Source organism: Lutjanus erythropterus, chromosome 13 (genome assembly GCF_056507025.1).
Source record: "Lutjanus erythropterus isolate fLutEry1 chromosome 13, fLutEry1.hap2, whole genome shotgun sequence".
In the NCBI taxonomy this organism is placed as follows: Eukaryota; Metazoa; Chordata; class Actinopteri; order Lutjaniformes; family Lutjanidae; genus Lutjanus; species Lutjanus erythropterus.
The window spans coordinates 1,437,239-1,453,251 of NC_139329.1; the positions used below are offsets into that span (position 1 = coordinate 1,437,239).

A 16,013-nucleotide genomic window follows, 5' to 3' on the forward strand; every position below is an offset into this window, starting at 1 on the left:
TTTCTGTAGGATAACCATCAGTAATCTGAGTCAAATTTTAGATTCGTCTAGAATTACTCAGGGCAAGAAACAGGTAAATGTATTTTATGAGATTATAAATATCATCACAAAAAATAACCACAGCCTATAGGAAAAGGCTGGAAACAAGTACAAAAATAAAACAAAAAAAAAAGTTAGAAACATTGCTGTAATTCAGTGAGTGACAGGTGTTGAGATAACAAGTGTTACAACTGTCCCTGGTCTTTCCTACTTTAATTTGAAATGAGTCCAATTAATTATTTATATTTTAATGTTGGGAAATTCAAGATCAAGACCACTTGTGAAGTTTTATTGACAGAGGCAATGAGAGTTGTGAAGCAAGCAAGATGCATCTTCACCTGTGCAAAAAGACAGTATGACAGTGTCAGTTTGTGTGGTCAATACAACTGTCTATGACTGAAACAGGTAAAAATGATCACATTATCTTTGCATTTTCTGTAATTTATACAAAAAAGCATATTAAATGAAAATAGACACTTTTAGGAAAAGTTAGGTACCAGGAGCACTGTATTCTTTAATTCAACAAAGTTATTGCGCATATACATTTAAAAACAGTCTTGGTTGTTCTAGTGTTAAACAAAAAGAACTCATATCATCTCAGTCACATTCATCAGTCTATGACACTAAAATGTTTAATAGTTACTTGAGTTCTTTAGTTGAATATCTTTGAAATCAAAATATGCTTTTATCTAAGGTTTTGAATCATACTGTCTTTCCTCCTCATTTCTCTGACAGTAGCACAACATGCTCAAATGTTCTTCTTGCCCACAGTACTCACATCTGTCTGTATTTTGTTGACCTGTTATAGTGAACTATTTAGTCGTGTGCCTAAATTTAAGTCTTGACATATTGTTTTGTCTCCTGTTCCTTCCTCCACACCACATTTCTCTCACTTTCCTTTGAGCTCTGTAAAACCATCAATATTTTCTTTATCCCATTGCTTTTGTTTAACAATACTCCTGATTTCTGTCTTGCTGAAGCTAACTGCCAAATTAATGTCATTCATTTTTGTGGCCTAATTGTGCCCTTCACAGTTCACCCATAATAATAATAATAATAATAATAATAATGATAACAAAAATGTTATAACTTTTTTGTGATTATTTAGATTAGATTCAGTTTTAGAGTCATAGCACAGAGCACTACTGAGCTCACTGTCCCACTTTATTTGGGACTACACAGCACATATTTGAGACCATGTCCCCATATTTTTATTGGCTCTAATTTTCAAATGTCAACCCACTGCAGGAGAGAGGCTTTTCTAAAATCTGGCTTTTATCCAATGGTTGTGAAGAAAGCAGGGAAGGCTGTCATCACGGGGCTGTGTTTGATGTCAAACTGTGCACACATGGGTCAAGTGCAGGTAAATCTGTTACCATCTCTGCTACCCTGCATCTAGCAGAGAAAATTGCATTCACCCATAAGTCACAAACTGTGCAGATTTAGGCAGAATATGATGGAAACTACCACAAAGAAAAGCAAATGCAGGTACAACAAAAACTGTGAAACAATTTGTCTGTTGTCTACTGTGTGAATTGAATCAAGCAAAGGGCAAAGCAGATAGAGGTTAAAAGCAAAGAGATAGAATGTTAATGTTAATTTTCTAATATCAAAATTTTAGACTACCCCTCAGCATTGGCAAAGTGGCCCACACAAACATACTCTTTGTCCCACATTTGGTTTGATGGATCTGGTCACCCTAACTGAGATAACAGCATCGAACCAGAGGTGCAAAGAGAAGTAAAGTTTTGAGTAACAAATGTGTGATATAGAATAAACCGGAAGGGCTAGATATGAATACACTAAGATACAGTATGAACTATAACCAGGCTGGGGAGTAACAGATCACATGTGATGGGATTATATATAATCAGCATACAAAGGAAGGTATTCTGATGTTACAGAAAAAAGATGTAATCAGATTACAGTTACATTTAGTGAAAATGGCGATTATTTAGCAGGATTACAGTTTTACACAGAATGATATACAACACATGACCACACTTTCCAAATCTCAAAATTCCACTCTGGCCTCAGTGAAACCAGCTGACAATCAATTCAGTGTCATGTCCTCTAGTGAAACAAGAGGACAAGTGAAAAATGCTTCACAGGGTTGAAATTTCAACATTATTTTTCTTGAAATCATACGGCTCGTCTGATGGAATCCAAGTGTCCTAAAGCCCCAACACACCATCACACCACACACACCCAGTGTTACAGTCCAACAAGGGGGAGGACCCAAAATGCAGACGACGCAGACAGAGGGGAACAGTTTAAATGATATTTAATAAACAAAAGAACCAACAAAAGCTGACACAAATGTAATGCAGGGTGAGTCCTCAGTCCGGGCAGGGGAAAAAAAAAAATTACGAGCAAACTGAATTCAAAGAACACACTAGGAAAAGCCAAAATGAACGAGAATGAACCAACAACTAAGGAGAAAAAGACACAGGGTTAAATACACCAGGGAGAGGGTGGATAACAAGACACAGGTGAGGACAGTGAAGGACAGGTGAAAATAATCAGTGACCAAAAGGAGCGGGAAAGCAGGCAAAGACAGGAAGTAAAAACAACAAACATACACAAGGGAAGACACACCGGAATAAAACAAGAAGTGACTACGAAAAACCTAAACCATGACACCCAGTTCAGATAGTGTGGACACACACATGAATGTGGCTCCAACCTAAAGATCTACACCAGAGCAGAGTATGGTTTATGTTTGAAAACTGGTCATGATTCACTTCAGTTGTTTTAGAGATTCTGCAATGCTATTTTCCTGTGAAACTACGCCTAATCAACCCTGACCTTCAGTCAGCATGAGGGTAAGTAGATAATAACTTAATTTTAATTTTTGGGTGAACTAGCCCTTTAAGAATAAGTTATAGTAATGTGTCTTGAAATTTTGAGTTGTCTCAACTTATTATTTTAAAACAATGCACTATTTCCACTAGTGGGTGAGGTTAGGGGTTGGGGATATGGTTAAAATGAAAATATCATATACAACACTGGGCCAGTGTTTCCCAAACTTTTCTTGTGGAGACCCACTTTTTGATGACAAACTATCAAGACTCATTTCACAATAAATCTTGGGAGAGTTCATTTGTTCTGCCAATTCCACATCACCTTATGTTATGCATATACACACATTAAATACTTTATAAGTGAAAAATAAATGCATTTAGGCTGAGTTAACAGGTCATATCATGTTTTTATCTCCTCTCATTAAGAAAACAGTAAAAAAAAAAAGTTATCAAAATTTAAAAGCAACTTATTTTAATGAGGTAACATGAAGTTTGAGTTTTGAATCAAACTCTTAAGTTTTGTAATAAACTAAATAATATTTAGTTGGATCATTTACTTTTCTTCTTTAAATAAACATGAATCTTTGAAGTTTATAAGCTCAAAAAATGTATTTCCAGAAATGTTCACATATGCTGCGAACCTGATTTGTCAATATTTAAGTGCTTGTAAATTAAATGCTTTTAAGTGAAAGTGCTAGAATATGAACCATTATTCAATTTAATTTCATGTAAATTATCTCAATCAAACATTTTTTAAAACTTACAGATCTTGATTTAGGTTCAAAACTCAAAAATCTGTTGTAGTAAGTTGCCTTGAACTTTTGAGTTTTCTCAACTTTTTCATTTGTAAAGTGCAGGATATTTTAGCCCACTTCTTAAATGAGACAAAGTAAGTACACTTTGGTGGAAGTAAAATAATACACACACTTTAAATACTTCATTTTACATGTACTGCAGGTATAAATATTAAATTTTGCAGAATTTCTTCCACAATCTTTTATTTATTTGCTGTAAATAAATAAATAAAATTTCCTGTAACCCACCTGTGGGTCACGACCCAGCCTTTGGAATGTTCATCTACTGAATAACTGGTTTTTACGGTTGCATTAATAATTAGTATGTATATGTGGTTAAACTGTTTTTTGAGTTGACATAATTTTCTTAATTTTCACACTATATATTTCTTTAATTATGTTTATGCTGACATATGTTTAATATGAAACGTTAAACACTGCACTGCTTTCACTGCAGACCAGACGTGTTACTGGAGGACAGAGGGGTAAAGTGAGGACACGCTCATCGGTCACGGTGTCAGATACCCGGGGGTGAGACGGCCAATTACATTCCGAGGCTGCCTGGGGGCTGAACTTACATCCTCTCCCCTCCCTTTCTCTCACACACACACACACGCTCGCGCGCACGCACGGATACGCACACATGAGCGCGCACACGGTGCATTGCCTGGCACGTAGATAAAAACTGAAAGTGCGCTCAGCAGTAGTATCCGTGTCCAACGGTTTCCTGCCAGTTGTGTTTTCTTTGTCCTATCCTGTCCTCCTGTCCTCCGGGCCTGCAGCTCTGAGCCGTCGCTATGTCTCTGCCCGCCGTCTCCAGGCTGTTCAGGAGCGCGCTGAGGACTCATCTGGTCCCTGTGGCTAATGTGACGTCCAAACCTGCCAAACACAATATCACTGCAGGGGTGAGTCCATGTCCATGTCCATGTCCATGTCCACTGTACTGACCGCAGCAGGTGTCAGCTCGCAGGGGGACGCGGAGACTCTGCGCCGGGCCGTTAGAGCTGGGAGGTTTTAATTGTTCCGCGTCTTGATGTGACCATGAGTCTGCAGGATGACTTTCACTGAACTGCGTCAAACTTTATCTCTCCTCGCTTCTCTCCTTCTGGAATATTTCTTTAAAATTTGTATTTAATATTGAGTACCATTTCATTTTTCTGTGCGTCACGCTCATTTCTAGGCATGGCGCATATAGGCCACTTTTATTTTTAACACTTGCGATAAGTGCGTCAGTATCTCGCCATTATTCCGCCTAATTCCAACACGTACACACCTCATCATATCAACTCCGACACAGATAACAACCTGTAGACGAGAATACCCCGAAATGTTCAAATAGCCTACTGTCAGTTTTGTGTATGTTTCCATCATTTGAAGTTGATTATAGTAGGTTAGTAAAAGTGTAACAATGTGAGTTTCATATGTGTGTGTCGCTGTGTAAACATGCTGCCCTCCCTGTTGATCAGGTGCCAAGTCAGTGACCTTGTTGCACAGCGGTCAGACAGCAGGAAGAACTCTCTCTGTAAGAAATGATTTGATTAAAGAACTGACATGTTTCTGCTCATTGTGACACATCAGCCACAAGGATGATTAATATTCAGTCACTTCCAGTAATATGCTGTATGTGAAAGAGGGAATACTTGAAAATGACTTAATAAATAAAACAGTGAGCATTTTTATTCATCTTTACCACCATTAATAATCAAACTACAGAATCAACTCATATACTGAAGTATAAGGACTAGGGGAGCCTGGGGCCAGTTGTAACATTTCTTAGGTACACCGTCTCAGATTTTTAAAATCAGTTATTGCTACATGTGTCCTCTGCGTGCAATTACAGGTCAGCTGTGATATTATCAATGCATTCTTTTTGACATATTTTCATATATTAAATGTGTTTTTACTTTGTGGGTTTTTTATTCAGTCACTCCAGGAAGTTGTGATGCTGCGATCACACCGGTTAACACAAATTCAACCAATCCCCATGAATTCTGTGCAACCTTGCAGTTTTGTTTATATTCTGCAACTTTCCCACCAAAATTTAACCAATCATCTTTGCTTCCATTCCGTTCTATTCCACCAATCACAGCAGCCCCCCACGCTTACATCATACATGTACATTTCAATGAACCTACTCAGTGTTTTGTTTTATAATTCACCATTTTTTTCCATCTGTATTTTTTCAATTTTGTCACATGCACCGAAAAAAACCACATCATTTATCATTGTTATTATTTATCAGCACTCTGTGCACTTTTATTTTATAGTTTTGTGCTGTTTTGACTGAGTTTGAGCTCCAAAATATTCTGCTTCTTTTCAGGAATACCCCCTGGTGCACTTCTTTATTTACAACTAAAGCAGATTTTTAAAATTTTTGTAAGTCTGAGCCTTTTTGGTGAGGTTAGTTAGAACACTCAGAAAGGAGTGCGGTTTCGTTCTCCCTGGAACAAGTTGCCTTCAATCTTTTAATGAATTATACAGAAACAAAACAAACAAAAAAGCCAACTTTACTTTGCAATTTTCATTTGGTCCTGCAATTTCATTGTAAGAAACACCTAAAAGAGTATTAATTGCAATTTTTTAGAATCATACATTTTACTCAGCAACAATCCCAAAGAAAGGCATGTGAAATCCTGGAGGGACTGAGTGTTGGTGTTGTGAAATGTCAACACTTTGTGAAACTCTCTGTAACTGTGTTCACAGAGGAGGTTCTATATAAGAAAAGAGTGTTATTACAAGGATACAAAGTTGTAGGATGAGATTTTAGTGTGATTCCCATTTAATTGATTGGTTGGAATTTTATTTTATTTTTAATTAAATTAATTTTTTAATTTTAATTAATTTTTTAAGATTTTTTAAATTTCTTGTCCAGATACTGAGCATTACTTAAGAAACTCATTCCTTTATTTGATACTCTTTGATCTGATTTCCGATTTTTCAGGAAGTTAGTATAAGCTTGATGAATGGAAGACTATATTTAATTTTGTTGAAATAAAAAAAGTTTTGTAGAAAGTAGGGCAGACAAACCATTTAAGCTTCTACCATTGTCTTAGTAGTCTATGTCCAAATCAGTATTTGAATGCTGCATTTTTGTTTGTTTTTTCTGAAGAGAGGAAGCTGCACCAAAGAGGAGACAAAATACTGATAGAGTGTGAATTGGAGCTCCTCTGTGTTTTACTGTGTTCACTACAAGAGTTCATATGAACGCCCCACTCTTGTGGCGTTCAAAACCTTGTAAGTGCAAACTTCCTGAAAGTTCCACGAGCTGACGTGTCATTTGAAGGCAGCATGTAAACCAGGCACGTTCACATCCGTGTTGACAAATGTGGTCCCACAAGCCCAGAGCTCACCCCTTCCTGCACACTCACAACTGCTCAACCCTCACTCACTCATCAGGTTGACTTGCGAGACTTTGAGAGAGACGGTGTCTGATGTCTCCCCTCCTGTCCACGTCTCTCATTGTTGAAGTCATTCTCACTGAAGCGTTGTGTTCAGGACAGCCCCTGTGAAGTTTTCTGGTCAAGCAAAAAAGTGTCTCTTCAGAGTTTGCCAGGAGAACACACTGTGTGTGTCCTGGGGTTCTAACAAATATGGTGAACATGTTTCCTTCCTCATTAAACATTTGCAGAGTTGATGTTTGATGTGTTGTGAGGTACAAACCAGACAGTGAGCAGCTCATCTGAACACTGCTCCACAGCGCCACTGGTGGCCAACTGCTCCACAGACGCCATGTAAGCCCAAAGCACATGAGGCTGTCCCTCCTGCTGACAGATGTCTCTATATTTGACAGTTTATTTTCCATTTAGAACTCTAACCACAGCAGTCCATGGCCACGCTACAGCTCTGATAGTTTATATTTAGTCTCATTATCAGGACAGAACTGTGAAAATATCCAGACAAATGCTTAGTTATGAGTTTGCTGATTTCATCAGGATACCTGCACTGTTTGCTGAAACAGACACAAGCTGTCTGCTGAAGTTCTTTCTTTTTCTTTTGTTTTTTTAATTTAACAAAACATTACATAAATTAGGAGACACCCAGTCACACTGACAGATTTTGTGGAACGTTCTGAGTGAAGAAATCAAGATATCAGACAGTCTAAAAAGTTTATTTTTGCAATAATTTGCAATAATTTGGCATTTTATATATATATATGGGGTGATGCTGATCAGGTATTAAGAATTGTAGTGGTGTAAATGTGGGGTTGATGGGTGGTGAGGAGTGTGGATTTGTGTAATAGATTGATTATTGATAGATTAGTCTAGATGTCAATGTTTTTCACTGTAAATCTGTTCACAATTTATTGTTTGTTTCTATTTTTTTTTACATATTTGTTTTTTGTTTTTTTTTAATGTTTGAAATAAATAAATCAACAGGCTTTAACAAACCAAAAATACAAAATCAAAACCTATACACCTTAATAGACACTCATGATATATGACATATCCTCAGAGATGACAGTATGTCTCTAAACCCATATAAATACCAAAATATTGAGGGATATATATATATATATAAACCTTGATCCTACATCATATACAAATTAATATCACTACTCTGTACAGCAGTGTTTCCCAAGCTTTTTTCTGGGGACATGCTTTTTTAAAAATGACAAACCGCCATGATCCAGTTCACAACAGGTCTTATTAATAAGTCTTTGGAGAGTTCATTTGTGCATTAATGAACATTGCTACTGCCATTTCCTCATCACTGTATCTTATTTTGACACATGCATTTACACATTAAATACTATAATAAGTAAATGTATTCAGAGCATCTCAATCTTTTTCGTCAATATGATCTTGTTTGACTACATTTCAAATGAAAATCTAAGTGTAAATGTACTTACAAAGCCTCTAATCATTAATTTAATTATGTAGTATTACTACCTGTCAGTCGTGTTGGCTGTATATCTGCAAATGCAGGTTTATGAAGTTGCTGTTCGTCCTCATGCAACATCCTCACTCTGTCCTCTGTCCCCATGAGGAAAACTGTCCCCTCCTTCCACCACAGTCAGTGATCACCTTGCTGTGGTGTGTCTTTTTTTTTCTCTGAAGTCATTTTCATATCAAGACGTTTCCTCTTTATTTCAGTGACAGTCTGACCCTCAGGTAACACAACATTAACAGCACTCACTTTTCCCATTTCTTTGCTTCAGCAGGTCTTTTAATTCCACTGCTGACACTGTTAAAATCACAGATTTTCCTTTATGGATCTCTGAAAGCAGGACGTCAAACTCTGAACTTGTAAAGTTCTTCTTTTTTCTCTTTGATGCCATTTTCATGAGTGGACACTTACTGACATATGGAGCAGAGAGTGCAGCCTTATATGGTATTATTGGGGCATTAATTATGCTAATTTACAAGTCTGATGCACTCAGATACACAGAGGTGGATCATTTACACAGGTATCTGAAGTTAAGAGCGTTGGTTGAATCTGACGTGGTGTGTTCATACAAGCTCAGTGTATGAACAAAAGTAATAGAAATTTAAGATAAGAATATGAAAATGTTCTTGAGGTCCATTGTGTTAATTAATCTTGACAGAACTCCACTTATACAAAGTACAGGGTCAGGTTGAATGTATTATATCGTATGTATGCTGAAGTTGTTTCTTGTCCTCAGAATTACTTGAAGAATGCTGGAGTCCTGAAAACAGATAAGCAGTAGAGTTTAAAACAGCTGAGTGTTGTTTTTGGATTGAGTCCAGACAGACTACAGAATTATTTTTGTTGTTTTCTGCCAAAGAAACAGCAACCTTCTGCTTAATGTGGCCAAATATGGACACAAGACAACTACTATACTGAACCAGAGTATACACAAAGTACTGCATGACAGAGCAGTAGTATTTGCTCATGTTTGTCAGGTTTGTGTTCGTACAGATTTCTCTACATCAAAGTAATTGACATTTGAATTCAACCATCTTTGTGTCTGTCTCTGTGTGTGTCCCTCAGGAGCAGGCCATAGCTATGACAGCTATGTTTGTGACCATCCTTGGTCCCTCCGGCTGGATCCTGGCTCACCTGGAGGACTACAAGAAGAGGGAGTAGAGGAAGATCAGGGTATCATTCCGGTCCAGATGAAGGCGCAGACCAGTCGGCACACAGTCCCTCCAGCTGTCTCACTCTACTCCGTCCTTCTTCAGCTGATGAGACCAGATGTTTTGTGCACCTCTTACCTCTGATAATGTACACGTGTGCATCTGTCAGCCTCTTACCAATAAATACATGTTCAGTTTCTCAGAGTCCAAGTTGGCGTCTTCAGATGTCTTGATTCGACTGATTTCACAATCCAAAACCCAAAGATATAAAACAGAGAACAGCAGCAGATTCTCACAGTGGAGAAGCAGACACACACCTTCATGAGAGGATTAAATGAATGTCAGAATTGTTGGGGATTAATTTCCTGTCAATCAACTGATGGATCAATCAACTAATTGTTACCACACTAAAGGAATAATATGTTAAAAATATACAGTGGAAGTCTAGGATCACCATCACAAAAAAGTAAAGGGATAGTTCACCCAAAAATGAAAATTCAGTCATTTTCTACTCACCCTCATGCTGATTGAAGGTCAGAATTATTTTGTTAGTCCACATAACACTGCTAGAGTTTCACAAGAAAACAGTGTTGCAGAATCTCCCAAACAATGGAAGTGAATGGTGACCAGTTTCCAGATGAAAAAAAAGAAAAGCCTCCATACTGCTCATCTGGTGTAATTCAAGTCTCCTAAAGTCCTGAGATGCCATTTGTACACCATCACACCACACACACCCAGTTCAGACAGTGTGCATGTGCACATCAATGTGGCTCCAAGCTGAGGATCTACAGTGAAGATTCAGGATGAAAACATGGTGTAGATCACATTTCTTTGGTCAAATTGGCATGTTGGGACTTTAGTAGATATGCTAGTGATGAGATGAGATTCCCTGTGATAAACAGCCACCCGCTCACATTATTCAAATGTGCATTTGGATCTCAGAGGTTCATCTGCAGGTCACGCTGCTAATCCAGGTAGTTGATACTGTCCAGACACAACACAGACTTAAAGTTTAATCCACTAAGCTGCATATTGTCACTTCGTATCTCTCCTCTGTATAACTTTTTCTTGTTCTTTTGTTGTGTTTCCTGCCATAACCAATGATCTAATATACAACTGTAATGTATACAGCTGATGGTGGAGGAACTATTCAGTGCTCACTTACAGTGAAGATTACAGATTACATTGTGTGTTAAGCATTGGATATGAGGAGTGAAAGCAGGATCTAATAAAGGTCGTATGGATGTGATGGGTGAGCTGCAGTCAGGGAGAAGTGATGCAAACAGACTGCTACATGTGAGAAAATACTGAAGCTCATAAATTCTGTCGTTAATGATCGTGTAAAGCAACAATAAATGTGTGTTCTTTGTCACACCACAGAAACATTAACCAGCCTGACAATTTTGGATGATTAAGAAAATCACTAAGTACATAAAATTAGGCCTCAAAATAATGAAAAAAAAGATCACTTTTCTCTGCTCTGAAACACCGTGGGTGTGTCCACTCCACTGACTCAGTGTCAAACACCACTATGACCTGAAAACTTAAACTAAACTAAACTAAAATGTCATAACTAACAATGTTGAACTAATATATTTTCTTTTTTATACTAAAACATCTCCATAGAAAATATTTTGGCAACACTTTCTGTGAAGGTCATGTCTATAATGCATTATGAACACATGTATAAGATATTCTAAAGCATTTATAAGGCTGTATAAAACTCTCTATAAGGATGTTTCTCCAACAACTGGGACTTTTTAGTCCCAGCAGTAAAATGTTGTATTTATGTTAAAATATTTTTACACTTCTTAACAAAAGATTATGACTGAATAACATGATTATGAAGCACTTTATGGCTCCAAACAACACTTTTGTTCATGTCCCACACCTGTGGTCTCAATGTTAAGATACATGAAATAATAATAATAATATTTGGAAATTGATGCAACAATCATATTTTGTTTACTCATTTATATGTTTTTTTAAAATCTAAATGCACTTGTTCCACACTTGTGTGTCCTTACTGAGACACTGAAAAAGTTCCACAGGTAACTTTTGTTTTGAAATCCAAACAAATCTACTTCCTGTGGAAACAGAAGCTAACAGGTGAGCACAGAGCTGACGTACAGGACAGTCCACACCAGGTGACCTTTAAGACCAAGAAAAAACAGAGGTAAAAGTCATATTTCTTCTTGTGTCCTCACCAAACAGCTTATTAACTGAGTATTTTGAACTACATTTTAAAAATAACTTCATATTTCTGCTGAATTCATGGATATTAGATGTGAGGAGTCAAAGCTAACACAGCAGACACCACAAGCTGCTGTTTAGCTGCAAAATTAACAAAAAATGTGATTTCTGCAGCAGTTTTAGGTAGGTGTGAGAGCACAATGTAATCCAGTGAATGTAAACAGTAGTTTATTGTTAAAGGTTACATGATTAACATTTACCATTAAAAATGTGTCCTTAACATAACAAGATGTCAATACAGCTTTATTTTAGTGATTAAATGTGATATTTATTTACAAACATTATTTGAGATGATTTACTGGTTAGAACTGAATATCTGTCAGATAAAACAACATATTATATTTTATGTGTATGAACACAATTGACCTTTTCTGTCTAAATTTTCCCTGGAGCAGAGAAAATCATGAAATCCCCTATTTTTCTTTATATTTCAGTATTTTTCAATGATGCATAAAGATTGATGAAAACACATTTACTTGTCTTAAAATTTTATATATTTTATAATGCCCTCCTCGGGCATTTTTGTACATTTTTCTCAACTTTTTTTTTTCATTTGGTGATCATTTTGGCTGTGTTACAGCTCGTGGCATGATTTTTTGTAAGAACTTTTCTTTTGTGTAAAATTTTTGAAATCCAGTGTCTTTTACTCTTACATGTCATTCATACTCCCGTGACACATTTTGCATCCTCTGGACACCTTCGTGGCAAAAATGGCCATGCACAGAAAAACTGCTATTAAATCATCATACATCAGTATTTTTTCTGCTTTTTTTTTTTTTCATAAATCACATAAACAACTTAAGACTTGCTCAAAACTACCAAACATTCAATCATTTTCAGGATTTTAACCCTTTAAATGCCAGTTTAATTATTTGAATTACTGATGATTTTTTACCAAAAAATCACAAAAATTAATTATTTTCCATATAATAAATAGTAGGGGGATGGGACTTTGGTGGTGATTAGAGACTTGGATGTGTCAAAGATTATCAACAAAATTGATTTGATTGCATTAGTATTTTTTATGTAGTGTCAGATACTCCCTCTGGACACCTTCATGGCCAAAAATGGCTCATTGACTTCCATTATAAACACATTTTTTAATCTCACTGCCATTACAGTATAAAACCATACATTCTGTAATGTCAGCATTTCATTTTGAAGAAAAGTAGTGATATTTGAAATTTTTACCATATTCCACCAGATTCAACTGTTTTCCCATTGTAGGCCGATGCATGAAATTCTTGTATTTTTGCCATTAGATTACATTATATTATTAAGAGTGATTTTTGTGTTTGTGTGTGTTTTTGTGTATGTGTGTGTGTGTGTGCACATGTGTGTGTGCGTACATGTGTGTGTGCGGGGGGCCGGCAGGTGTGTGTGCATGTGTGCGTGCATGTGAGAGAGAGTGTGTGTGGATCTGTAAGCACACACTGATCATTTCAGGGGTGAAAAAAGGGCATCTTTTGAGGGATGTGTGATGTACTGTGTTAAAAATAAATAAAGAAATAAATAAATAAATAAATAAATAAATAAATAAATAAATAAGAGGGCTCCTAATTTGGGGAATTATATTTCTCATTTGGTCATCAGTACATTTAAACAGAACATGTTTAAGACATGCCTGTGAATATTCTCATTCATCCAGGTCATAGTTATCTTAGGGCATTAAATCGATCGCAACTGGACTGGTAGAATTGTCTTGGAAGACGTTTCGCCTCTCATCCGAGCAGGCTTCATCAGTTCATGTTCATCAGACTAGATTGCTCTAGTCTGATGAACAGTAGTTGGAATTCAATTATTTATCCTCTAAGAGAGGCCGCCTCCAGACCAAGAATGGTTTCACTCCCTATTGTGAGGCCTAACGACAGTCGTTTGGGTTGAGTGGGGTGAAACCCCCGTGAGCCAACGACAGTCGTTGGGGGGGGTCTCACTCGTTAGTGTTCCATTCTGTTCTAACGATGGTCGTTGGAGGCACCTGGAGCCAGGTGTGGCTGGACTGTGTTGTTGGTTTTAGAGGCTGGTGTGTGTTCACTTCTCCAACATATCACGGGAGGGAGGGCGGGGCCAGAGAAACACATCCACATTTTGTTTTTTCAAGGCACAGTTCTTAAATACATAAAAAGTTCAATCATAAATGCAAGCCTGCAGTAACCTTTGTCTCACACTCACTCACTCACTCACTCACTCACTCTCACACACACACACACACACACACACACACACACACACACACACACACAGTGTCATGTACTGATTAACCAGCAGCCAACAGTCTGCAGGACCTTTGTGCAGCTGCTGATAACAGAAAAACCTCTGCTGACCCCCTCCTGCTACTGTACTGTAATGAAAAACAGTTAGTGTCCCAGTGCTGTCAGAACATCCTAACACCAGCACCACTACTGTAACTGAACTGCAGGGGTAGAAGTAAGTAATTACAAATACTCAAATCACTGTAATTAAGTAGTTTTTTGGGTACTTGTATTTTTATGAGTAGATTTTCAAGTCTGCACTTTTACTTGTACTGAAGTATGTTGTAACCATTCAATATTAGGACCCAAAAACAAGCACAGCCTGGAGACAGAGAGAGGTTTAGACAGTTTATTATGTACTCTCTTAATGGTGGACCGAAGGTTTGGCTGCAGAGGGCTGAGCAGGGCAGGCAATGGAGCTGGAGGCTGAAGTCTGAGATGAGGCTGGTAGGAAACTGGTGTTCTGGCAGAGCTGGCTTGGAGGTATAGTTGTAGTAGGAGTTACTGAGGTCCAAGAAAAACATCCAAAAAACACACTGACAAAATCTTCAGCAGACTAGAGCCTAGATGTCTGTACCACATAGGAGACTGAACGATCTGGCAGTCTGGAAGTCTGAGCCGGGGTTATATACTGCAGTGTCTTGATTAGTGGATTGGGTGCTGGTGAGCAGGAGAGCAGCTGCAGAGGATCAGATAGATGAGCAGGAGGAGGGAACCAAGAGTCACACCCAGCAACACAGACAGAGACAAACATGACACGCTAGGAAAACAGGAAACACAAGGAAAGAGAGAGACAAAGCCCAAACTCTAACAAAGTATGCATCACAATATGTAATCCACTTAGTTACTTTTAAAATCATAGTAGAGTACTGAGTATAAGTTGAATTAATATCCAAACCTTTCATCTGCATTTTAGTAGCCAATCAGGTGATCTGATCACAAACAGGCCAATGAAAACCAGAACATATGAATGAAAAATAAAAATACTGTGGCAGCACAGGTTTGGAGGAAGGATGTTAGTGATTAATCATTAGTCGATTAATTGCCATTAAGAATTTAACCAACTCAAAATATATTCATGGATATTTAATCAATAGTCATGGCAGTAACTGCACCTCATTTGACATTGTTTTGTCTGGCTTGAAAAATTAAAAGAATTGAAAATGTGGGAAAACAAAAAAGAACGTGTCTTGTATTTTAGAAATTATTGATGATTGATGATGATGTTAAGGAAAATGTAGAAAATTGGCAGCCTTAGTTTGCAGATGTGACTGTGAGCAGTGAGCAGAACAGCTGGGAGTAACTCAGACTGAAGATCTGGAGAGAAACAGAAACCTCTAATGACTAACTAATACTCTCAGTAGCTTTTTAGACAAATACTTTGCACATTTACTTCAGTATATTTCTATCACCAGTACTTTTACTTGTAACTGACTAATATTTTAGCAGTGTAACAGGACTTGTGTACAGACTTTCAGTACTCTTTCACCACTGCTGAACTGGACCTCAACCACAAATATTGAAACACTTACACACATTTCTCTGGATACTGACTGTACTTCACAGAGAGTAACTGTATTATTTATTGGTCCAAACTATAATCTGTTTTGTGCAATATTTGTTCTGTAAACATCACTCAAGGGCAATATGATATTTTTAAGGCAAACTGAAGACCCACCCCCTTTAGTCTGGCTTTTAATTGAACTTTATCTATTTATTTATTGTGTGTTTATTTGTTCATCTACATTTTTCTGCTTGGCACTTTTACTAGTTGGAACTTTTATTCGATCTATTTACTATTATTAGTAACTAATTTATGTATTGTTTATTCCC

General features: G+C 37.2%; 1 protein-coding gene across 1 annotated transcript; it reads left to right on the forward strand.

Moving 5' to 3' along the window:
- Positions 1-4,265: 4,265 nt before the first annotated feature.
- Positions 4,266-9,885, forward strand: cox8b (cytochrome c oxidase subunit 8B). Its single transcript, XM_084734472.1, has 2 exons — positions 4,266-4,542; positions 9,590-9,885. Exons 1-2 carry the CDS (start codon positions 4,435-4,437, stop codon positions 9,683-9,685), a joined length of 204 nt encoding a protein of 67 aa, XP_084590598.1. The 5' UTR covers positions 4,266-4,434; the 3' UTR covers positions 9,686-9,885.
- The last annotated feature ends 6,128 nt before the right edge of the window (positions 9,886-16,013 follow it).

Excerpts from the sequence above, each read along its gene's own strand:
- cox8b (XM_084734472.1), top strand. The coding sequence starts at position 4,435 with ATGTCTCTGCCCGCCGTCTCCAGGCTGTTCAGGAGCGCGCTGAGGACT. Across the intron at positions 4,543-9,589 it reads AACACAATATCACTGCAGGG|GAGCAGGCCATAGCTATGAC; the intron begins GTGAGTCCATGT and ends TGTGTCCCTCAG.